The sequence below is a fragment of the Prenolepis imparis genome, unplaced genomic scaffold (assembly GCF_030444845.1).
Source record: "Prenolepis imparis isolate NDT839.2.m4 unplaced genomic scaffold, iyPreImpa1.0 SCAF_4, whole genome shotgun sequence".
Taxonomy (NCBI): Eukaryota; Metazoa; Arthropoda; class Insecta; order Hymenoptera; family Formicidae; genus Prenolepis; species Prenolepis imparis.
Genome location: NW_028141162.1, coordinates 9,415,378 through 9,442,617, shown reverse-complemented (window position 1 = coordinate 9,442,617; position 27,240 = coordinate 9,415,378). Strand labels below are relative to the sequence as shown.

The 27,240-nt window shown below is 34.3% G+C and overlaps 1 protein-coding gene across 1 annotated transcript; it reads right to left on the bottom strand.

Annotated features, from left to right (window-relative positions):
• Positions 1-646: 646 nt before the first annotated feature.
• Gycalpha99b (guanylate cyclase 1 soluble subunit alpha 2) lies at positions 647-26,867 on the bottom strand. The gene is made up of 11 exons (XM_083037016.1): positions 25,775-26,867; positions 13,599-13,675; positions 12,739-12,821; positions 6,244-6,589; positions 4,342-4,717; positions 3,889-4,068; positions 3,481-3,619; positions 3,034-3,200; positions 2,291-2,434; positions 1,228-1,382; positions 647-1,136 (listed from the first exon to the last, which is right to left on the bottom strand). Exons 1-11 carry the CDS (start codon positions 26,006-26,008, stop codon positions 941-943), a joined length of 2,097 nt encoding a protein of 698 aa, XP_082893142.1. The 5' UTR covers positions 26,009-26,867; the 3' UTR covers positions 647-940.
• Positions 26,868-27,240: the final 373 nt, after the last annotated feature.

Below are 27,240 nucleotides of genomic sequence, written 5' to 3'. Positions count from 1 at the left end.
TTATCTAAAGAACAGAATAATTTTTATTTTTCATTTAGATTCTTACTTCTAATCTAGATGCGGACGCGCGGTATCGATTTTATTTACTATCTAAAAGAAAAATGAGACTTTTCGATTTCGCTTGATCTCGATATCCGAAAACGAACAATGTCCATATGTACAAAGATAATCTACATTATAAAATTTCAATCTAATTAAAGTCTTATCGAAAAATAAATACTTATTAAAAAGATAGAGAAGAGATAATGCAATAGTGTTGCACGGAGAAAAATAAGAAATCTTATATGAAAAATAATCTAAGTCAGATACATATAATGTAGAATTATTTTATATATAGATAATGAGCGCGACAAAAATGATATATTTTTAAATATATCTATATAATTTTTTTTAAAGCAATGTTGTATTATTGATTTTAAAATTCTTTTAGCGAATTTACATGGAAAAACTAAATTAGAAAAATATATCTCTTCTCAAAAATGTTTATATTTTTTCATATTGTGAATATCTTTAAAAATTCATTTACTTATTACGTTTCTTCTTATACATGACATTTACATTTTATAGAATTTCTTTGTTAGATATTTTGGATTTGGATATATTCGGGACAAGGTTTTTCAAATAATATACAAGCATAGAGAGAGAGTCCATGGTAGAGTTTTTTTTACTTGCTTCTTATATTTAATATAAGTATATAATGATTATAATCTAAGACTCTGCGTATAAATAGCATCCGCACAGGATTTCTTTCAATGTGTACGTACAATTAGCGCCATGCTTTTAATGTACCTTTAGTGCCAGCTTGAGAGCTCATATACATCAATCGATCTGATAATATCAGGTGTGTGTGTCATCGCTATTATCGATGGTAATATCGTTAAAGTAACACACTTAACAGTGGTATGACTTTGTCGGTATATGTCCCCATGTCGGACAGTATCTACATATTGCTACTGATTCCGAGTTCCGTAATTGCAGCTTGAATATGCACATCGAGAGGTTCACTCGCGCTTACATCGCTATGCTGATACCCATTCAGAAAATAACACGTGCCTGAAATATTGGCTGGCATTCCCTTCGGTAAATTATCCTTGGTCCGCGGTTCCAATATAAATCCCGATTTTTGTATTAAACACCTGCAGACATTTGTAATGCCATTACAATATATGTAGATGCTATAAATACGAAAAGAAATTAAAATATTATCGCTATAACGCTATCACTTACAGGTAAGTAATTGGACTGACGTTGACGCGAAGCGGTTCGCTCGTAGACTCAAATTTATTCGCCAACGTGACATTATGTCCAAAGAGACAGTATCTTGGCATTTTCTTGCCTACGACGCCTGCTAGCACCATTCCGGTATGAATGCCGATGCGCATCTAATGAAATAGTAAACAGAACAACCGAATGAAAGTCGAGCCACTATTAATGTCGCATAATTGGCGAATATATTAAAGTTAGATGACAGTTGCAAGAAAATATCAATGAAGAAAAGAAATATCATGTAACTTGCTTTAAATGTTAATGCAACTGTAGGTGCATTCCTTTGTATTTCCCCCCTACTGGCCGTTTGTTATCGTAGCTAAGAAATACTTTAAATGGAAAAAGTTTTAATAGTATTCAAGACGGGAATAATAAACAATGGAGTTTCTGCTCGAGTGGATATGTAATAATCAGAAACATCTCTCAATTGAAAAACTTTGAGAAATCGTTCTAAAAGAGAAAGAGAGAGAGAGAGAAAGTGCGAAAAAGCAAGAGAGTTGTACCGATCGTCTTTCTCAAGTATGAAATATAAAAAGAAAATTATATACATTTAAAAATTATATTTAGAAGAGACTTGAATATCGCAAAATATATTTAAGAGATATCATAGTAATAATTATTATCTTCATACACTATGTTATAACTATATATTTTTGTTTAAAAAAAATTTTTAATATTGTATGAAATAGCATCTATGTAAAAAATTTGCAAAATTACAAAGATTTCCAGCTATTTCATACGTCATATATTAGAACATGAAGCGCGCAATGATATAATATTACTTAATTGTTTCGAATATTAATATTTATTGCATTTCGTTATATATAAGAAGCGTCTTTTTTACGTTTCAGTACATACAATAAAATTAGGATGTGCTATGCCAAATTGCGTAAAATGCAATAAAACTGTAAATATAGTATTCACTATGCTATTACTATCGATATCACGCTAAAGGAAAATTGCATATAATACAGTCGCATATAATCACGATTTTATCTGTAATCATGTAATCATCGTGTAATACCTTTATTGGCTTGCCTTCGTGAGTCAAGTGATGAGAGCACGTTTGTATCATCTTTAGGCCCATCCAAGCAATTTGTTGCGCGTGTGTATTGGTATTTCGATGAAGGCCGCATGCAACGCAATAGGCATCGCCGATTGTCTCTACCTATTCATACAAGAATAAAATAAAAATCGATGCACAGCATCCATTTATGTCCATATGTAACACAGCTATTCTTAAACACCATAAATAAATTGTTAATTCTCGATAAGAATTTCTCGATAAATTAAATTTGATGTTTAAAAAAATAGAATTTTATTTTATTCGGTATCTATTATTTGTTAGTGTTAAAATATTTAAAAATTGAGAATGATAAAAATATTACCTTTAAGTTACATCAAGTTCTTTTGATGTCTCAGAGATGGCGACATGGTACATTTTAGTTGTAATAAGTACAATTTATCAATGTAAAATGAGATTTTTTTACAAAAAGATATTAATAGAAAAGTATGTATATTTTACTTAATTCGCAATTTTTAATAATTACTTATCTTTTGCCATCTATACTAAATTAGAAATATTTTTCTATTTAGAAAAATGTTTGATATGATTTACTTAGATTCTTATCAATTAGATTTAAACAAATATAAATGACGATTCTTTCAATTAATTATAATAATTTAGCAAATCAAATAATATCGCATTAAATATAAAAATCATTAACAAGTATTAAAAATTGGTCAACGTCTTCTCAATAAACGTACCTTATATATATCCAACTGACCACAATACAGATCAAATTGCTCGTAGAGATTTTGAAGCATATTAATAATTATCATCGGTGTTGCTGTAGCGCAGATGGCCGTAAATCCGACTATATCGCTAAACAGCATCGTAACATCCGGATATGTCTTCGCTTCAATTGTCTCTCCTAGATAATTAAAATACCAGTTTTTAGTCAATCACATATATTTCTTATAAAATAATATACAAATTATATTGCATAATCAAATAGTATTTATGTAGAATCATATTGGTATTTTAATAATACAATTATTATATAGATTTCTTTTATGATTAATATTTTTTATCCTTCTATTTTCAAACATAATTACATTAAATTCAACTTTGAGATTTAAAAAACTTGAAAAGGTGAACATATAAATGTGTGTACTATATCCTATGACAGGATATAAACTGTTGTAATTTACCCAGCCACAGACGCTTCGCAATATCCGGTGGAAATATAAGATGTAGAAGGCTGACATTCTTTTCTCTTTCCGCATCGACCGCTAGGTTGGCTTCCTCTATAGAACTCTTCAATTTGTCCATACGTCTTCTTAAGCCATCCTGAAAGAAGATTACTTACCATTGTATTTCATGTAGATATATTATAATCGAAAAAATATATATATATACATATATGTATAGTATATATTAGTATAAAAGATTTTGTGATCTGTTATTTTAATTACGCTATAAATAATGAATTATTATATACCGTTCTGTTACAATGAAATAATGATAGTGTTAACCGTTAATAACATGAGATTTCTTCGATCAACACTTTTACGAGCACGGTGAATGCTCGATTTATGACTGACAATGAATTTAGTCACCTGTGCTCTGGCTTGCTCGCCAACGAGTATAACGTCTCTTGTAGCATCATGAAGAGGAATATCAGAAATGAAGAGTCCTCGACCCGTTAAGCCCTCTAAACCATTCAAGAACGGTGAGCTTACAAACAAAATTGAGTCTGATTCTGGACAATGTACCATCTGGCCCTTTATTTCCAGACCCTGTATAACAAGACTTAATTAATACTTTTTAAAATAAATTTATTCTCTTATATGTTTCCGCTAGCGGATATTAATAATTTACAGTTTCGCAAAGAGAGAGAGAGAGAGAGAGAGAGAGAGAGAGAGAGAGGGAGATCACGCAAAAGTCAACTGAAATAATTTCCTCCGCCTAGTTTGCTTTTATTTACGTATTTGTGTTACGAAGTACTCTCTCTCTCCTCCGTTTACGAGTAAGTTGATCATCGTGCGTTAGTAACTATGTTACGAACATACCTCCGCAGGACATTTATCGACGCCATACGGTCTCTGAAGGGTCAAGATAAACGGTGTATTCGCGCGCTTTAGGATCTCATGAAAGGTCAGAGTGACGCCGTGGGGTCGTGTGAAGACGAAATACGTCGATATCTCCCTGCCGAGCCGATTTAGATGGTGACCGAAAATTTTCATGAAACCGACGCCGAGTTGCACGAGTTCTAGTTGACGATCAACGACAAAGTGCCACGGAAATGCCTTGCAGAAGCTCGCTACACCCATACGAAGATCTGTTGCTTCGGTAGAGAGTGGACGGAAAGCGGGCGACATTACATCGTAGTTGTCATCTACATCAGCATCCAGCTGTTCGTTGTAACGCTCCGGAGTAATACGGTATCTGCAATGTTCAAGGAAAGGATTGCCGTTCTTTTTCCCATATAAGAAAAATATTCCAAGGATAAATTAGCCGCACTTCTTCATAGACATCGATACGCGCGTGTTAAAAATATGTATCCCGACAATATCGCACAGAACCCTTTGTATTCAAATATCGATATATTATAGAATTTATTCTATAAATATAATCTTAGATAGCAGACGGTGTAAACGTCTCTCGTATTGATATAAAATACGATATAGAACAACGAGAGACAACTTCTATTGAATCTGTTGGACGCGCGGATAAATATATAAGTATAACCAATGCAGTGTCTAGAGAGACGTTTAATTAAATTCGGAAATATAAGCGATCTCTGCGGGGTGACAGTGTTTTGCACGCCATTCACATGTTTACGCTCGGTCGGCCTTATCCTTTCAGAATTAACGCGACTCGGATAGTGCCGCACCTATCATCAAATATTTGCCATTGACGAGAATCAATATTTGTTCAAACGAAAGGTTTGCACTCACATACTGCCTTTACCTCTATCTGTACGAATTATGCATTCTACTCACGTGATATTATTTCGGAACACACGATTCAGTGAGCAAACATTAAATGCCCCATGCAAAAACTTACAAACGTGCGTAAAATATACGATAGATGGTATAATAATTTGAGTTTTTTCCAGATCACATTTAGTACGTGACCAAATTCATACGCGAACGAATTCATACGCGTGATCGAAACGCAGCGAAAATATTAAGCAAACATGGATTGTTTGTGTAAATGACGATTCATGTACAAATAAATATGTATAAATTATTTGCGTATGAGATGACATTTACGATATCGCGAGAGCTACTTGCGTATAGCGCTCATTGGAGTTTATGACACAGCATATTAATACTGACTAGCGCAACAACGTCGAAATTTCATATGTCTATTTTTTGCAGTTACCGTTTTATTCATTGATACGAAGATTTAATTATGATTGAATTGAAAAATTTCGGCGAATATTAAAAAGTCTATAATTGTATTATGCAATTGATGTTGTGCCACCTATTTTCCTCATATTTCTTTAAATCGCATTTTCAATGCCTGTACCATTTTGATTTCATATTTTCTGCTTTTCTGTCTCTCTCCCTCTTCCGTTCTTTTTTTGCCGATTTGTACCGAATAGCCGTCTACTGTCGCCAAATCAAAACCGTGTCTCTTCAAAAAGAGATAAACGCGAATCTTTATATTCGTTGCGACGAAAAATTCGCTCATGCGTGACATTTGATAACAATTTTTGTGTTCTCCACCAAAGAGCGGAGATAGCCGGCCCAGAAAATGTTCTCATTCTTTCGCTTGTACGTTTCGATATGCGTTCTTTATACCTATTATAACCGTATTTAAAATCGAACTAGAAAGAAATGGAAATTAAAATCTGCATATGACTGCAATATTATATGTAAAAGTATAAAATAGTACACGATAAAAGATTGAGTTTTTTATAAGGCATGATAAAATGAGATAAAAAGGTCCATAAAAAGATTTACCTAAAAAATTTCGTATTGTAGGGATCCGGCAGTATGTACACATCAGCTTTGTCGTTATAGAACTGCCTTGCGATGCCCTTCAAACTGCCGACCAGCAGATAGGCTATAGACGGGTGATCGGTGGTGAAGTGTAGTTCCAACGCTTCCGGTGTGGCAATACACACAAACTCTGCCTCGGTATCCGATCCTGACTGATGCTGAACAACGTCATTTACGCCGTCGAGTGTGGTCAGGAAAGCGGTCAGATCGTTCCCAAGGCAACGAAAGGCTCGCTCTAGGAGACCCACGCAAGCCAACGTGATCAGCTCCTGTCCGAGATGATCGAGAAACGCGTTCACGTCGACGTCTGCAAAAGTTCCGCAAACATTAATTCGCCGTGAGGGAATTTCGTCGAGTCACTCAGAAACCGTTTATTTCTTTCTTTGCGAGAGATTCAGAGAATTAAGCTTCGTAAATAACAAGTACATAATATACAACACGTCGTTTCAAAGCCTCTTTAAGTAAAAATTTACCGCAAATAATCTTTTCTACACTAAAAGATACTTTGTGTATTGAACTAGTATTAGAAAGACAGAGCGAAAGAGAGCGAAAGAGGGAGATAGAGAGAATAATGAATACGTCTCTTTAGAATCTTTTGCTTTCAGCTTTTGCGACAACAAAGGGCTTATTTTTTCTGAACTTATATTGAAAGTACCTATGAATGCTTAATATGATATTGAATACTAAATCGGCGCGTTGGAGAATTTCGAGCGAATTTCACAGGATCGATAATACAATGTCGCGCTTCAGCTCTGTTACACCCAGTGTGTGCGGTCGGGTCCCTTGCAAATCCGGAAATAGACGTGGTGAGCTAGGGTTGCTCTAACGCTCCTGTATTATTTCACATCGAATATCGCTATGAAAACACGATAATTATAATAGCGGTTGCGCTACCGCACGATGGAATATGTCCGGCCAATTGTTCATCGAAATATCACGCATGGCATTCTCGCACACTCTCATAATATTCTACCATATTATGCAGCTGATCCGGGCGAATAAACAAATTTTCACGCGATTCACTTTAATCGATGGGCTGTCGGCGTATGAAGATCAGCCCGGTGGAATTTTGAAAGCTTTACGATAAACAGGCACGAGAATTCTCGTCATAGTGTCATCCTGTTAAGCACGTCAAACGTGACGTGTGTCATTATCCGATAGATGCGTTAGATCACGTGATGAAATATCGCAAATGTTTGTTCGCGATAAGGATAATATATTGTTGGGAAATGGAAATATTATCTCTGATTTATGTGCTCGATATTTACGTTGCTATTATCCAGGAAGCGCAGACAAAGAAATTTTTGGTCGAACTTTCTGGGTCACGGCGATACGCGAGAAAAATAAGCGACGGTCTGCTCGTGTTATTCGAATACGAGTAGGATCAAACGGTTCGCTTTTATTTTATATATTTTCGTGATATATAAATTCTGATGATAAACAATTTTGCTGTTCAACTTGTAAGATGTCATGTATGCCGTATGCACTTCTCACTGTAAGTCAATCTTGCAAATGGTCTAGTAGTGTACTGTACATCCTCGGTGACAACAGGGTCTTAGAGTTTCTCCCGAGATTGCATTACGTTAGTATCTCCTACGAGAGGTATCTCCTATGCTCCAGTAACCACAACAACAACCGTTTCCTGTCGTGTATACGAAATGCGAAGTGATCACGGTGCAAGCGAAAGGGTGAAAAGAGGTTCTGGGTCACGACGAAGGAAATAATGTGTGGCTTATGCTCACCATTTGTCTTGCCATGACTCCTTATGAGCAAAAATACGTGTTTTCCGCTTGCTTGATAAACGACGGTACATATTTGTCAACGAGCGATAAGCGCGATTTATGCGCGAATCGCTCATCGTTGCTAATAAACTGCAAGCACACGAGAATTTAATGGCCTGATGATGATCTCAAGTAGCGCAAATATTGCAAGATAAATAGAGATTATTAATTCATTATCGCAATCTCTCGCGCGCGCGTTTATTAATTATACGCTATATATAATTCAATATCTCCAAAGCTATTCTTGCTTATAAACTTATGTGCAATGTATTGAATCGCAATAATTGCATTAAAATACGCAGCCTGCGCTTTTAGCAGTGAACTTCGATATTCAAGGGTCGGCATAATCGCTAACGCGGGGGAAAGAGATTCCACCAGGATGGTAATTCCTTTACGGTGTACGCGCCTTTATGTCGTAGAGGGAAAAAAAGAGACCGCGGGGCGATTTTATTTGAACTTGAAAGGTACCGCGTTACACTACCCTTGTCTTTTTTTTTTCAGGATTACATGCTTGGATACGGAGGTCACTTCGACCGAGAATATGTATGTGCTGTGCTACCGTCGTCAAAGGAGCGTCTTGACGCAGGAGATAAGTTGGCGATATATTTAACAGGTAAACTACGGTGCGTTACATGTTTTATAGCGGATAAACAAGCGTTTCACATAATTGCTCACGGTGCTCGCAGCATGGCGCAGAATTTCCTAATGTGGTTACATAACATAACAACGCGTTCCGGGTTTATTACGTTAGAGCACCATATTTCTAAGTTACGATCGCTAAATTCCGTCCGCGTTTCACGTACTGGGTTATTAGTCACAAAGGACGCATTATTCGAACGTCGACTGTTGTCTTCGGCGTACCGGACCCCATTCATAAGTTCCGATGAGGAAGTCAGATTCGAATACATTGCATGCACGGATCGATTGTCTGTGATGATTAATGGGACGTTTCTGAAGCATGCTTCATTGTAACTACAGTACTCGAACGGCCAAACGTAAATTGGGTTAATATGCGCTCAAAGATGAAGGATCGGTGGAAAATCAACTGACAGCCAACATTGCTGTCAAACAAACAGTCCCGATGCTCTCGATCCTCTGGATCATCAAAATCTATGATTGACCGTTATGGAGTTTATATATATATATATATATATATATATATATATGTAGAGAGAGAGAAAGAGAGAGAGGACAATATAATAATCCTTTTAGAGAATCAAACTTTTAATTAATTAGAAATGTAAAACTTTTCAGGCAATAGAGAGGAAAACGAGTTGTATGTGTAACAATAAATGCTTCTACGAGAATGAAAAGAGTATATTTATATAGTACACACTGTTTTGAAAATTAATTTGATATGTAATTTACTAATTAATTCGGTATTGATTAAAAAATCACCATATCTGTTACGTGCATACTTCGAGAGGATTTTATTAACTTGTTGTCAATTTTTTTGCATATATCTTATATATTTTTTATAATGTGTGATATATACTTTAATCTTTAATACATTTACAAAAAAAAAAAATAATAATAAAGGAAAGTTTTATATACATAAAATTTTCAGACATTTCAAAAGTCTGTTAGACCGCTGGCTATGATTGCCAGCTGCAAACAAGTGTCTCAGGTGACAGCTGTAAGAACTTTCTGAAGAGACTTTAACAGCCTCACTTTTTTCTGAAGAATACGGTTTGCTTATTTTAGAATTAGCATTCTAAAATATTTTTTTTATTCTACGTTTGTATGCATTTATTGTTTTAAAATCGCTATTCTTGATGCATTGATCGTAAAAATAATTCAACATAATTTGCAGTTTTCAAAGAATATCACGATGCTCTCTCTTTTAAGACTTGCACGTGTATCTATTTAAAATTAATTAGCTTTAATATAAGCACATTTAAAAGTGCGCAACTCGTTAAAAATGCAAGGAGTTATCTTATAAAAATAATTGAAAAGATTCATTAACGATAGAATAGAATTTGCAATTATAAAATATAATCATTACGTTAGTCACAAGACCGTTATAAAAATAAAAATATAAGATGTAATATGTAAAACGTTATAAAATTTTTAATGTAACTTGAAAAGCTGAATAATAGTAATTTGATCACAGAAATTGAAATCTGTGAAATTGCATTGTGAAATAATTGAGCGATAATAATATTGTTATTTTGCGAACTCACCACTAGCATTATAGAAAAAGTTTTTACAATGCGAAAATCGAGAGAGACAAGTCATAGGGTGGAATAATTTTTCATTTTTCTTCTTTTCGCGCAACTTTTCTATATACTATCGATGAAATATTCATTGTCAGTTGCGCCTCGCGCGCCCTTTGTTCCAGTTTTTCGCGTGAAGGTTTGACAGAGTTCGTTAGAGTCTGCGAATCGTTCATTTATAATACAAGATTATCCTTACAAGATTTACGAGAAAATATATACAGAGACGTGAGAAATTCGAACAGAGCTGACACATTTCTTGAGGGTTTAGGTGGAAAAGGGAAAAGCGTCTGGTTCTGTCATCGCACGTAAGGTTGAATCAATAAGACGCATGCATAAGATACGACCTGTCGTACAGCGACGAAATGGTATAGCATCGCAAACATAATTTTCCAGGACCGGGCTCATCTAGTTCATTAATCTTTCAGAGTACGTATTACCTATCCGAAGGTTCCTTCGTTAACGCCAGGAAAGCTTCACACATGGTCGCCTATTTGTGCAATCTATCTACCTTGCAACAGCATCCTCGTTAAAATCGTATCAAATCGTGTGATCGAAGTATATCGATGAAGTCTTCATTGCTTAATAGTCTCTAATTTTTAGTAGCAGATATCACGTCTCAGAACTTTGATATATAAGTTTATAAAATCAGTAAAACTATTGCGAAACTTTTATGAGAATAAAAAAAAGAGATATCTTGAAATTTCTGTTTAATGTACATTCATCATGCGACAAATAATAATTTAAATAATTAATTCTTTCTTTATTATATATTCGATGCTTATTTTAAAAAATTTAGCGTAATTAAAAAACTGATATTAGCATTATTGTTCTTTGTACGAGAATTACCTTCGCTGCAACATTTTAAATTGTAGCTAAAAATTGCATGTGACAGACGAATTAAAACGCGGGACAAAATTAAAACATTATCATACGGCGCCAGATTGCGCTTCGCTATGCAGTTGCTAGGGAAAGTAGAACGCGTAACCAAGGATCCGGGACGAACACTTTTAGCAAAGCTGAAATAATTTGAATGCGAAGAAGGACGACTACCTCGGTTCGAGCTTTATTTGTAACAACGTTCACAGCCCTTGTGTTTTAACTTCAATTGCAAGTAATATGCATAAAAATGACTATAGACATTTTATAACGTGCGTGTTGAATGCAATCATTTATGGTCGTAACATAGTTAATTCTCGTAATCCGAGGGTTCGTTCTTTCTTATTCTTGAAGAAAAACCATTAATTTTTTTCGACAGGAGTAAAAGCGTGGGTCGAAAAAAAGGGTACTTTTACCAATTGGTTAATTGATCGATTACATTGTTACTATCGTAGTTACTGGATATTTCATTTGAGACGTGGTAAAATATTGATTAGTTTTCGCGCTGGTTATTCCGTACTCATTCATTTAAAAACTCGGTCAAACCTGTATTAATGGATTCTCGCGTTATCGGCTGCGCGGCAAAACCAAAGGGGACAATGGTACTTAACGTGTAATTGCAAAAAGTGTGAAAGATCTGCAAGGATGACGTTTGACGCTGATAGAAAAGATATGTTTTATATTAGCTTCCACTTGCTAAAGTTGCGTGACCAATAACTGGATGACCAATATGCGGATCTATTTTAAAAAGAACTTTATAAAAAGTTTTCTATTGTTTCATTTTATAGAAATCTGTGCATACATTTCTTCAAATATTTAATATTGCTTACGTGATATTTTTTATAAAACTTATAAATTATAATAATCAAAAAGTTACTTTTTTGCAAAATGCTTTAAGAATTTATGAATCATATTACTTTATATAAGGAGCTCTTTCGTAGCAATTTTTACAATCCTAATAAATGTTAACATAATCTCGAAACTAATATGTCTTGAACTCTTCTCAAGCAAACAAGGTGTCGACGCGGTAAGTCTTCGTAATTTGACTGTTAAAGACAATTTATGATAATCGTCTCAACGTTTGAGCCGATCGATGTTAAACATAGAAGGTCTTATTTGAAATCGATATATACATCAATCTTCTTTGCGACAGTGATAAACGGCTACGATGGGTTCGTAGAATTACAGCAACACTTGAACTTATTGGTAACCGTTTTAACATGGCCGTAAACCGAAGCTACTTTTTATGTCATGTCTTTTTTATTTTACATCTCCTGTTTTATACATATATGAGAGGAGAAATTCACACATGCTTCCAAATGCTGCCAGTAGCTTGCACCATTTCCATACATTGTGCAAATTTAAAATAGAAAAGAGAAATTTTGTGCCATAAAAACCGTTCTCTACCACCAAATAACTATACGTACCGCAAAAATGACTATATACAAAATAATTAAAAATTTATTGTTTAATAATAATATAGTCTCAAATAAATATTGTCTTTCTATATCATGAGTTTATACAAACATTTATATATTTAAAATTTTTTATGTAAATGTAAAGAAGATATATTATCTTACCACAATCATAATTCAGTGTCTCGTAAATGTCTTCCAGTAAATTATAATTCTCTTCCTTTTCAACATTATTTAGCAGCTTTTCTCTGAAATATAAAATAGTATAATATTACTATATCAAAAATCTTGTACATATTTAATATAATTTAAGTGAGAAAATTTGTAAAAATGTTACGTTACAATTATTGATGGTTAAAATTTCGTGTTTTTTATTTAGATATTTTTTTGTTTAAAAACTTTTATAAAAATTTTTATAAAAATGCGCATTAATGAATACAGAAGTTGTTCGTTACACTACGCTCTTGTTTAATTTAATTCAAATTAAGTAAGTTATATGTAATTTTTTTTGTAAATTAATTTCTAAATTGTAAATGATCAATTTGCATTTCTTCTAAATTTTCGTTGAAACATAACTTGCACATATATATAACATTATTATTTTTACATTGTTTTACAATATAAAATTAAATTACTTTAATTATAATACAATCTCTAAATTTTCTTGATTAATCTATTTAAAAATCTTTTTTGAAAATGTTTATGATAATTTTATTAAAATATTGTATAATATTTATGTTTTTATATAATTATTTAGTTATTTATATTTGTATACAGTTAGAAATATAGCATAAAAGCACAGTGTTGTGTTTATTAATATATTCAAGAAGCCAAATTTAATTAATTAAATAAGTTTAGCAATAATTAACAACGAAAGAGCAATTTATAATACCATGAATTCCTATAACATACAATATAATTTATTATATTATGAAACATTAAATTTAATTTATTCTATTTTTTTTTTTATAAAGTAACATGCAATTTATGCTCTAATAGAGAACATTTTTAATGAATATACTCACAAAGACGATGTCGACGTTGGAAGAGGTACTTCATGTTTATTTAATAGAGCTTGTAACGCCATAGCTACCACTTCGTTCTAAAATAAGAATAGGAGTTAAAGAAAAATAATTATGAAATTGATTGGTACAATATAATAAATTATTTTCGTCAGTTACAATACAATATAAGTTACAATATACAATATAATAAAGTATTTTCGCAGTCGATGGGCAACAATATTTAATATTAACTCTGACCTAATTTAATAAAATATCTGAAACGATTGATATATGCACACATTTGTAACATAGATAAACGTGGAAGAACATACTATTATAAATTTTAGATAAAAATAATATGCAGAGGGCCGGTCTCACCATCTCCGATTAATTCAATCGGCCGATTAATCTATATCTTTGTCTCTTTTTAAGAACGTAACTGAAAAGAGACAAAGATATAGTTTAATCGGCCGATTGAGTTAATCGGAGATGGTGAGACCGGCCCAGAGTCTCTAATATATAGTAAATTCTCTCTCTCTCTTATTGCTTATATATCTATACACTGTAAAAAAAAATTTGTTAACTTGACTAAACCGTTCAACTAAATAATATTTTGTTAACTGAACATATAAAAATATTTAAATTAAATATAACATATTAAATCTAACAAAACTTTTGACAAAACGTATTTGACTTAAATACTAATATATGTTCAATTAACAAAACAGTAATTTAGTTGAACGGTTTAGTCAAGTTAACAAATATTTTTTACAGTGTATATATATATATACAACATAATTAACTAAAAAAAATTAAACTGCACATAGCATATTACATTAAAAAATATCTGATACATAGATGCATGCTACAAAAACTTATACATATATAATTCAATGCTTATATATTGGTGATTTTGAACTTTTATCGAATAATTTTGTCGGTTAGGTATAAAAACATGAACGGTTTTCATAAACTACATTTAAAAGATTGATACGCGCTTTTATGTACACACAAGTCATATATCAATATGGCGAATATAGATTACACTATGTGCGATTTAACGACATGCCTAATGTGCGTACGATTTGGTAATCGTTGTGCAATAATTCGATAGTTATTATGCGGCGGCTAAATTTCCGCTGTTCCAAATGATAGTCTGCACTTCGCAACGAGAATTATAGCATCATTTAGTATGCTCATACGGGCAATTCTTCTCAAGAGAATAGCACTTGTAAAGCACTCATATGGGACATTACTTTAAACCAATGTGACCTTCATTGCATAACGATGTAGAAGCCAAAATTATTTTCTAGCTTAGCTACTGCACGGATTCACATTAACTTAGAATTAATACTACGTTAAAGAGCATTCAATTGTCACTAAATGTATATAGAGGTATTATATCAAACATATTGCTTTGGAACTTTGCATACTAAAGGTATCATAAAGTCATAGCTTTTACGAAACTCTTTTAATATTCAATAAAGTTTTGCTGAATATTGTGTGTGTGTGTGTGTGTGTATGTGTGAAAGCTTCAATACTCTATTATACGATAATGCTTTTATTATACAATGCACAATAAATCACAAGGCATAATAAGTCACAAAAAAAGAATAAAATATTGTCTATATAAAATATATTTTTTATTTTTATAAAATTTATATTTTTGTTAGGAAAAAAAATTTTTTAATTTGAATAATTTAATTTGGATATTTTATTACAACGAATTCACTTGGTAAATAACAATTTATCAAAAGGTAATATTTGATAAAACAGATCATTCACTGACAGAGGAGAGAAAGAGAGATATTTGTATCGATATATCGCTCTAGAGAGATAACATATATCCAAAAAATAATCTATACTTTATACAAGTAAAACAAATGTAAAAATAATATTTCAGCACCAATATACATCAGTATTATTTATCTATTACGTATTTTTTTTCTTTTCTGATGATTTGATAAGATGTAAAAGTGTTTTGATAATTTCTAAAATAAATTTATGTACGAGTTATACATACATACGTACACACATATGTATACACGCAATAATGCAGAAATTTCAAATTAATAGAACAATATCACATCGATACAAATTGTTTAACCTAAGATTATAACTATATCCAAAGTTTTAATATAATTTATTAGCGAAAATGCATTTAGTTAAGCTCTAAATGTTGGTTAGTTAAAAGGGATTGTATGAATTATGCACTAGCATTTGTTAATAATTGATTATTATATAATCTATGTTAGGCATCAGGGATGATCTGCGGAAAATCTAGGCAACAAGTTAATCTTCTTTACGTATTAACATTTATTGTCATGCGCAGACGTCATGAGAATAATAATAATACGAATTAAATGTACAGGCTTACAAAGAATTCTACCGTGATTTAAAAGATGTTTACATGCTATGTTAAACTTATGCAAGCAAGCCGTTGTGGTATTAGGTGTCGATTCCAGGCGCATTTTTTTCAGTCGCATTGAATTCATTGCATCTTAATTTTCTCAACTCTACTAATGACATAATATACAAACTAACTGTCATAATAAAATTATATTCACAAAAAAGAGAAATGGGAGAAGCAATTTAATTAGTTATCTAGCGCATAAGTGGTTAAATTACTTTCTCTAACTTTTCAAAAAGATACATTTTTGGTTAAAATTATAAAATTTTATGGGATGTTACATTTTGCAATGAATATCGAAAAGCAAAGCAAAAGAATGTAATGGACATTTTAATTCGATTGTAAATCGATTGACCTATTTAAGCCGAGGAGCGTAAAATAAGGGTTTTTAAAAATGTTCCTTCATCTAACATCTAAAAGAATTTATAAAAATTACAGAAGCAATTTATAAATACTTTTTTATATAAAACAAAACAAAAAATACGACAGAAATTTGGCAATACAAAATGTTATTCGACTAACGTCTCGACAGTCGTATTCCGATTTGAGCCAAAATCGATAGGAGGTCGCTTTAGAATGGCAGAGGAAGGTCATTTAAACTACTACCGGAAGAACCGTCATGCAAACTGACATGTTTATCAATTTATACAGTCGTGTATTATTAAAAGTATTATGTCGACTTATTCTTATAAGAAGAATCGAATCGTCATATAACTTTAGGCATTTTCTATTCGAAACTCATTGTCAGTAATTATCTTTTATTATCGATTAACATAAATGACATTTTGTGCATTTATTTCTTTTAAAAATTATTATTACAATATCACTCTGTAATAATATAATTTCTGTAATAAATAATATAAACTCTGTAATAATATAATTATTAACACAAATTCAAAATAAACAATAACAACCTAAGATTTAATGCTCGTTTAGTTGGCCTAAATAATATTTCACTCCTCAAATAATTGGTTAATGTATACGAGCCTATTATTATTTAATTAATATAATTATTACAAGAGAAACATATGTTAGAATTCATATACTTTAATTGCATTACTCGAGGACATCTTTGAGAATAATTGTTTTATAATTATATAATATGTACTTGTGAGAAATGAGAGACTATTATATCGGATATTTCATTAGCTAATATTTTTATCGCATTGAAAGTCGGTCAACCATTATTCTGCGCCAGCTTCCAGAAATCAAAGTAAGTGCATCGCGAGAGGTACTTAAGTAGCTTAGTAGAGATCTCTTTTTTGCATTTCCAATACGTCATAACGTGATGACTATGGCGACAAGATTCGCACGACGACTGCCCCGATAGCCAATATTTCTATTTTAACGGACACTTTTGCACGTCAAGAATATTTATAAAGCTTCGTCGTCTAAAAAGAAAATGAAATAATAAATGATGGAAAGCTAATTACTAACGCAACAATGAAAATATATAATATAAAAGTATATACATATATGTATAATATATATGTATATATTTTACAATTATTTTACAATCATTATGATGAAACAATATAAAATTTGCGTTCAAATTAAAAAATATATGTATAATTTATTTCTTATAGAATATAATGTTTTTGCTGCGCGGAAAATTATATCATAAAATCATAATATTTTTATAAAGATATAAAATGCGTTTTTTCACTGTTGAAAACAAGGTATAAAAATATTATAACGTCATACATATATACATATATATGTTTTATCGTAATCTGTGCAAGTTTTACAATACTGTTGTGAAATACAACTTTTATTAAGTTGAAATTCACTTTTTTTCGTTGCAAAATTTAAAAAATTCTATATCTCAAGTGTATTATAAGTTGTGCAAAATCCATGGTTGTTGAATTTTGACATTATTTTCATGCAGGCATAGACGTCTGCGCTTTCATCACGATGCATATCGACGCAATTTCGCAAGTAGGAGTAAAACTTGATTTCCATCAATTTAACTAAGTAACGAAGTTTCTGTCGCGTCCATCCAATTCGTAGAGTGGAATGGAGCCCCGTGTCGATCCGCTCGCCCATCACCATAAAGCTTATCTGCCTATGTGTCATTCACGGTAACAATGATTAGTCACAAGTGTCACAGGCGTATCTTTCGAACGCACGACGATAAATGCAATCTGTTTTTGGAATTCCCATTCATTCTTGCGTATTTACGCATCGGGATTGAGAGAATAGGGTGTATCAACTAGGCAGAACAATTCACATATTGTTTTCCACTGTGTAATCTGACGAAACGTTAGGCTACATAATAGATACGAATCTTCTGTTGAATGGTATAGTTTAATTACTTTTGGCGGCGCCAAAAGTGGATGCTCGTGGACCGCTGTAGATTGCTCGAATAATCTACTTTGTACCCTTCTATTGTATTAATTAATCCTATTTATAGGGCATAGATATACAATAATTACAATCTTTTTGCTCGTTATATTTGCCAACAATCCTAAAGGATATAATCATCTAGATATAGATTTTCTTTTCTGTTCTTCTCAAAATAAACATTGTCATGAGATACTTTGTTATATCTCTTATATCGTTAAACATCTCCCTTACGAAGACTATTCTCTTCGTTGAAAAGAGCTCAGCTTCTCATAAAGCGTTTCTACTACAAAGCGCAAAGGGACGCTACACTCGAGAAAATAGAAAAGTAAGAAAAAGGATTAATCTTGTGCACGTCCTTGTTGTAGAATGTACCTAACGTTTCTTTAATGAAGAGCCAGCAGCTTGGTAAGAATGAATGCCATGCGGTTAACTAAGATATGCTGAATGCCTGTCTGCTTTACGGAAATGACTACCTAGTCCTATAAAGCTCGAATTCTTAGACTTTCGTCGCACGATATTTTTAGCGGCTGTTTTCGTCGAGAAAGAGATTTTTGCGCAGTAAGTTGTATGCTGAGCTTGCACATTCGAAAAGTTGATATTTCCTAAATATTACAGACAAGATAAAGATGTTTGTAAAATAATAAACGCAAAATAGTTTTCTTTATATTTTATTTTATAAGAGATTTATAGAGGAAGGAGATTATTGGATGAATCGAAAAACGTAGATGCAACATAGTAAACAAGATTATGATCTTTTATTAAGGTTATTTACGATATATCGCGTAAACATGTTATGAATTCAAAAAGGATTCAAATTTGTCTAGAGTGTTATTTTATTAGTTTATCTATCTTTTATCCCTATAATGATTTTCGATCAATTTGGAAGGCGTTATAAGATTTCCATATTTCTATTGCTTCTTGGCACGTATTTTCTTCACGTCAAACGAAATAACATATGGAACTTTCCAGAATTACGAAATATCTGACTCCTTTCGTATTTGTAACATGGAAAGTTGAAGGAGATATAATTTATACAATGAATTTTCAAGTTTAATGGAACACTCCTTTCCCTAATACAAATAATCGTAATAAGATGGAGCAAAAGACATCAGATATAATAAAGCTATATTGTAGCAAAGAATAATAGAAGTTTCTAAATGGAATGTTTTATTCCCAGAAAGAAATTATTTTTTTTATAGATGTCACATGACATATTACATTTTTCACACGCTATTTTTCCGTACTATAAAGCGCGTTAACGGACAGAACTGTGCAATTTCTATATAAAATGGTTATATATAAATGGTTATATATGTATGATATATGTATGTATGTGTGTGTACATATATACGGCTAGTCTCTGCTGAGATTTTCATAGTAGAAGGCGTATATTGCACGTCGTTTGATAAAAATTGGATTTCTCCCTAACATAGCTTTAGTATTTATGTTTCAATAGAGATAAACTCATACACACACACACACACACAAGATAATCCAGCATATAAATTGCTTCAAAATAACTCAGCGTACAATAATATTTACGTTCACGCTCTTTAGTGAAGAAAATACAAATTATTATTATTTACTTCGTATTAATTCTGCGAAAGAGATGCAGAAATCCAGTTCCGCTTTTAAAAGAGAGTTATGAGATGTTATGAGAGTAAAAAGATCTTGTTAAATTATCCACGCGGGGATATCATTCTGTGACAAGGATAATTTTCTAGGCACCATCGGAGAAATTTTATTCAACCTCACGTTTCCATTTGAAACACTATTCGATGCGGAAGAATATTTGCGACCGTTTATTGATCCGGCATATTTCTCGCCGTAATGGCTCCGAAAGTATCCAGCTCGTCCCTAGAGGAACTGCGCGTTCCGAGATTATTCGTTCGAGTTCGAAGAGTGTCGTGCAATGAAGACCATCCATCACAACTAGCCCTAGTAAAAACGCGCGTGGGTAACACGCGTGTTATGCAAATCCGTCAAATCGATCGTGGTATTTCCATAACATTGAGGTAGCATGGCATGGGTAGATGGTAACGTGGTATCCGACGGAACTGCATTTACGACCCTTGCGATTACTCGACGACGTTGGAAGTGCCGTTAGAAGCAACGGATGTATCGATCGCCTCTAAAGAGCGTATTTTGCATTGCAACGAGCATGATTAGGTCTTTGTAAGTTACAGCTCGGGAGGGAATTGCCATTATGAATTATTACATATTTTCCCGAGGGATAAGTCGCAAAAATATATGTATAATGTATAGTGACGCTTCGAAATATATACACCTGAAATGTCAGACAGTAACCGCAACATCGTATTACATCAATTAAAGAGTATAGTGCGCGTTATATTTTTTAATTGATCGTATACTATAAATAATACTTATATTGTCAAATATATGCTATAGGTAAATAATCTTTTTTTGAGCTCGATTGTTCTAATATATTTTTATTATATCCCGAATAGTCTTCCAAAAATATCAAAGCTTAAATCACTGATCAAAAACTTATACGTTAAGTATCCAATAATTCCGACTAATACTTCAAAGCTTGTAACGTATAATTAAAATTTCCCGACACTTCACGTCATTCTTCATTCTTGTCTATGTGCTAAATTTCAACTTCGTGCACGCGACAGATAGCAAGCTTGCGAACTTTAGCCATGCTTAAAGTTCTGAAGTGCCGTGATATAGTGCGGCGGTTATCAAAGTAACTGTATTTATGATCTCGTGAATTTATACGCAATATTTACGTCGGTCGTTGAACGCGTAGCGGCTTTTCGCAGGAAGCTTGAAACATTAATATCACGTACCAGTTGTGCGCGCATATTATTCGATGCAGAAATATTGTGTTAAAAATATCCGCGTTTGGTGCATTTCGAACGAAATTTAATAAAACGCGAGACATCAAATCCGGATGTATTTATTGGCTCGTCATTTCCCCCGAGGATACGATGTTTATTAAATCATAATTAATGTCCGCATTTCACCGATTTTATATAATTATTTTACAAAATCTCCCGCGCGTGAGGTAAAATGCCGTTTAATCCTCGTTTGAATATCAACTTCGATCTCTCGATTAACGCAAGCCGCATGATACATCATAGCGTTTCTAACTCCGACCTGACGATCGAGGTACACCATTATTGGGTCAGGGCACGATAAGTAAGTTACGTGCTACTGAAGTTTCTCGTAGACTGCGAACGGGCGTTTCTCACGACACGGCATTTAAGAAGCCGCTGTTAGGAATGGCTCGTTTAATACCTGCGCTCCCGGGATTAGGTGGGATAATCTACTTAATGCTCATTTAAGAGGCGTCCTCTTAGACGCACAAAGAAATTCCTCGACGGTCCTTCGTAAAAAATTCAATGCCTGGACGAGTGAGAAATAGTCGACGGTTGCACTCGTACTTTACAGTGCATAGCTTCTCTCTTTATCTTTTTCTCTATCTCTCCCTTTCTCTCCCTTTCTTTCTCTCTGTTCGAAGGTTTCGCCGTGCGTCGCCATCCTCTCGTTTGTCTTGTACTCTTTTGCAACGGCGAAGAAAAAGTTGGAGAAACTCGATGGCCGAAAGGTAATTGCGGGAACAATACCCCGATACCCTGCTCGTTAGATTAATTGCATTTGGAATTTGCAATCCGCCTTTTCTGCTATGCTGCGTTGCGTCTAGCTATTGTGCTCGTTGAATCCAATTCAGATTTTATTTCTTCCCTCTCCATACACGCAAATACATGCATATATATATACTCACACAGCGTTTTATCCCTATCCAATACTTTTTTACGCATTGTGTTAATTCTCCTCGATATATGTATATAATGGTTCAGTGTGGATTTTATTTTTCAATGCTCACGTTATGCTGAACCGGTGAAAATTTATATCATGAAATATCGGTTTTTCGATGAAGACGAGCACGCGATGATATATCCATTATATCAGAAATATCTTGAAACGTTCTTGATATAAAATTTCTCTTTTCATTTGGAAAGATTAAGACGAAAGTAGATAAGAAGATATCGCGTAACGTGCTAAAGATTGCATTTTGCTGAGCTAATAGCTCACGACCAATGCTTCTGAATGTATCGCCTGTTTTAGAGCGTCGTTCTCCGTACATCAATGATTCGTAACATCCGTCCTTTGCGATTATTTATTCACCTGCTTTGCGGAAATAGTTTGCTACACCGGACACTGTTTGCGAGCACTTCTGATCGAACGGAGGAATATTCGGTCGTGTACAGGTTGCGGAGCAATCTTGTGTTTCCCGCCTTTCTGCTGAACTAATTGCTCTCGACCCTTTTAACTCGGAACTGCGCCGAATACTGGTTTCTGCACCATCGTAAAGTTACGTATAAAATGTATACTCGTCGATTTATTGAGAAAAAATAAATTCGAAATGTAAAGTTTCAAGGAGATTTATAATTTCAGTAAGATTATTAAAGTAAGATTATTAGAGGCTCTCACGCGAAAATACGAAATTATAATTATATATTATTAGTATAAGTATATATTATTCTCTTATGCGCAAATATATTATATGCGTATGCGAAAAAGTTGCAAAAAAAAGATTCATAATACAATTACAAAATCTCGCAACCTTATTTAGAGTCGTATTCTACACGTTTATTGATTTTCGCGACACTATTCAATATCGCACACATTCGCGTTGAAATTGTGCTCCAGCCGTAACTGTGAACTGGCAATCGGGTACTCGATTGCGGTTATAATTTTCAAATAGCCATGTTTAATAGGTCAGTTTGCACTATTACGGCATATTGAAAGAAGTGTTTTATAAAGTGACTGTGGAATTTGTGGAGACGAGATGTGCCGTTTATGTTTGTTGAAGATGAAAGTTTAACGCAAAATGAACCGACACATCTGTCAATTAAAGTATGGTATTAGAAATACCGGTTTATATACCATAGCATAAATTGAACAGCATTTGCTTTACGTTTATCGTCTTCCTTGAACTTTCATAAAAGTTCAATCGATAATAAACTGGGCTTGGCTTGTTCCGTTCAATGTTCGTTTCAGTAATATTTATTCAAAGCGCCCAATGTTCGTTTCAGTAATATTTAATCTAATTCCTGAATATTAAAAAATTTATAAAATTTACTTTATTTTTTACTGCTAGCTTTTTAAAAATTATATTTATTATGAAGTATCCCCCCACAATTAATGAAAGAAAGATAGAGAGGTATTTCGATTTACAAGACAAGCTATTGTATTAATCTCAGTTTTCTCGACTTTATTTATTTAAAATAAAAATGTGTAACTAAGTGAATTTTGCACTTGATCACCATTAATGGAATTTTGAGAAAAGGAATTGTTTTCCACGAGAGAAATTATATCTATCGCGCACAGTTGTGATATAATGGACTGCAATTTACTAGTATCATGGTTACTTTCGATTTTACCCGATATATAAACTTCATTACGATCTCGTTCCGATATCTATTCTTGCAAGAAACTACTCATTTCCATTCGATTCATCATCATACACACGAGAAATCGAGCGCTGATAGTGAGTGGGTCGTGTATGTGGCTTAACGCCTCCTGGATTTGCACCCAACGTTATCGCTTTAAGTGCCGCATTCTCGTCTCCCCTAATCTGCCATCAAACGCCGTTAACCCTCTGAAATACCAATGACATTTGCCAACTACAGATATTATCATGCAAGGGGAATCAATCCAACGTGATTGGATAGCAACGGAAAACTCTTCGAATTACCGCGATTCAATGATCAGCAGCGTGCTGATATCATCTTGATGATATATACTTGTACGATCCACATAGACTCAACGGACATACATTCTCATAAGATGTAATCGGGAAGTAATTTTATCTTTTCGTGAGAAATTATTCGCGCAAACCAATGGAAGTCTTGTCTCTTCTACTAATGTGTATTCCTTCTATAAAGCTCTCGTAAATGCCTTCCTTGCAGTTTTAGATACGTTATGAATTACGTAGTACACTTGAACTTGAAGATATACAATATATTATTGATAAGCATTTTTATAATTGTTACGTTAGATAAATTTTATATCTACATATGAATTTGGATAATTATGAATAATAGTTTCTCTAAACGAGAAACAAATCGATATCAATATAACGTAACAATTATAAAAATGCTTATCAATAATATATTGTATATCTTCAAGTTCAAGTGTACTACGTAATTCATAACGTAGATTCTAAAACTGCAAGAAAGACATTTACGAGGGCTTTATAGAAGGAATACACATTAGTAGAAGAGACAAGACTTCCGTGCCAAGTTTAATGCAGAAGGCTTTGAAGCAAGAAGCTCCGTATCTTTCTTCGCAAGACAAGGTTTGGAAACATTGGCCGTTCGCGTGAGTCGCTAACGCGGTTTGCTCCCGTGCAGAGGAGGAACTTGGAAACTCCTGCTTTCTCTAACGGGGACGGCAGGAAACTTTTCATTCGGATTTATTATATATTTTTGACCCAGTTAAATGAAAAACTGTCCCGATTCCCATGGTGATTGCGGCAACCGCACCCGTGCATTGAAATTTGAGAAATTTGATAACAATTTTTATATAGAGATTTTTATAAAGAGAATGCAAAAATTCTATGCAACATTATAAAATATAATTGACATAAATGCGTATCATTATTAACATATGTGTATGTACGTGTTTATGATAAAGCCATGAGAATAATTTTGCTAAGTTTATTAGAGGCGACATAAAATATGAAAATATTTATAAAATATCAAAATATTTGTAAAAAAATGTTGATAATTGTCTCGTATTCTCTTTTATTTGGCGTGCCATAATTTATTTCGCATTCTTCAAAACGTAATCAAATAAATTAAAGCAAATGTCACCTCTATTCATTGTTCCAACATTTAGAGAGTGAGGTCGACGTGATAAATATAAATTCAACCATCCAACGCGCAGATACCGCACATCAAAACGACCTCGGCGTCTCGTTTATCACGATCGTCGTCGTCTTTGAAAACGAAACTCGGTCGCGTTCGAAATCTGCGGTTATACCGGCTTTAGAGCAGCGACAGTGAAGAGCGAAATTTTCGCAACAAAGGGATCGTACATAGACGACAAAGTAAAATAAAACCTCGAGCAAACTAAACCAATTGCGTGTCACCGTCTGCACTAATCCGACTTTGAACTTATCGAGAGTAAAGCCGTACAAGAGACAGCTGGTTTTTCACGCTTGAAGCTATTTCTTAGACGGTGGTTCTAGGTCTCCCACTTTTGTTTAAAAATTTAGGAACAATATACATGCAACATCTATTTGTGTAAGTTTCGCTACTACATCGACAAGAGATTAATGGTATTTAGAATACATGCTGGACAGAGTGGTAAAGCAAACTGCGAAGAGATCATGTGAGGACTGTGTTGTACGTGACTGTGTTATAGCGGAAGCTGAAGAAATATAAAATCATCGTTTATTCAATACCAAAGGGTTCGTCAAGAGGGTCACCGCGGCTCTTAGGTGTTTCAGGTTAAGTGTCTGTGTATTCTCGGGGTTTTCACCGTCTTCTCCCAGAATCGTTATTTGAACCGAAGATTGTCGCGACGGCTTGCTCGTCCGCTCGTCCTGCCTGATCCTCGGGATCCTACGATGATCTTCGTCCTTGTTTTCATCCTTGCGATCTAGTTCGAAACGTCTGCTGGAGAACGGGCATGCCATTTTGCAGATACACTGCTTTATTGTAGTCCAATAAGAGGATTTTCCAGATTATCAACGAAAGACGAGCGAGCGTGTGGTATTAATTAATAATGAACATGCCGCGCGTTGTATGTTGTATATCAGCGATCAGCTGGTGGCAACCTGAACTCTCTGAACGCGCTCTTCCTTAACTGTATATTTTTTTGTAACCGGACCTTCTAGCGAATCTGGTACGAACGTGGTGCTTTTCTACGCTATCATTCGCAACCTTCTCATGTCGCTGTCCTAAATGGCGCGCGAACACGTGAGACCGATTCGAGAACCTGCCGTTATCAGTGCCCTGATGATCGTTTCCTCGATCGTCGTCGTCAAAATGTTGCTGATGCCAGTGTTAATGATGCCCGCTGAGGGTCCCGTCATTCTCAATCGCCCGTCATCGCTTACTGCACGTAGTGGAGAGATGCCTTTTGCACCGTAACGCGCTATTCGCGCGCACGCTATCCGGCGTCATCTACGACCGCCGTCGGGTCGGACGCGGCGCACGCGGTTGCATATTAACGTGGAGAACTCTCGTCACAGGAGAACCCTCTCAAATCTATTTATCTATAAAATTTAAGTTCTTTTTCTCTTCACCACGTTTCGCGGAATCGTAATCTTTCGTCTCGCCGCTCGCAATCCTCGGGACGTCGAAACTGCGATCCAATTGCCCGACAACCGTAATTCGCGCGCGGATTCACCCCGCTGGGGACGCGATGGATGGCACGATAAATACACGACGTGACGACGCGCTATGTACGTTGCCGTGCTGGAGCGCGTAGCGCCATACTGCTCGCGGATTGACCGAGGCGCAACGAGCAACGCTCCGAGGCGACGGGGAGGATAGAGCGACGAGGAAAGCACCCAAGCGAGGGTGAGTCGACGGCGTAAGGGGCACGCAGAGGGTGGAAGCGCCACGATGGAGGGCAACGGAGACGCCTGCGCGTGTTTTCCAGCCTCCCTCTCTCAAACTCAACCGCGCTTTCCGTCCTCTCTCCTCGCAGGTCATGGAGAAGGAAATCCATCTACCTGCCAGCTTGCCAGCCTGCCAGCCTGCCTGCCTGCCTGCCTGCCTCGCTTGTTTGCTTACCTGGTTGATCTGCCTTGCAGTTAGTTGCTAGCATTTCCGTACGGTTTACTACCTTTTGGAGATTTTCAGGAAATTTAGTGTGTATCTCGTTATTCATTATTAACTTCTGTAATTTTGCCGCAACGGC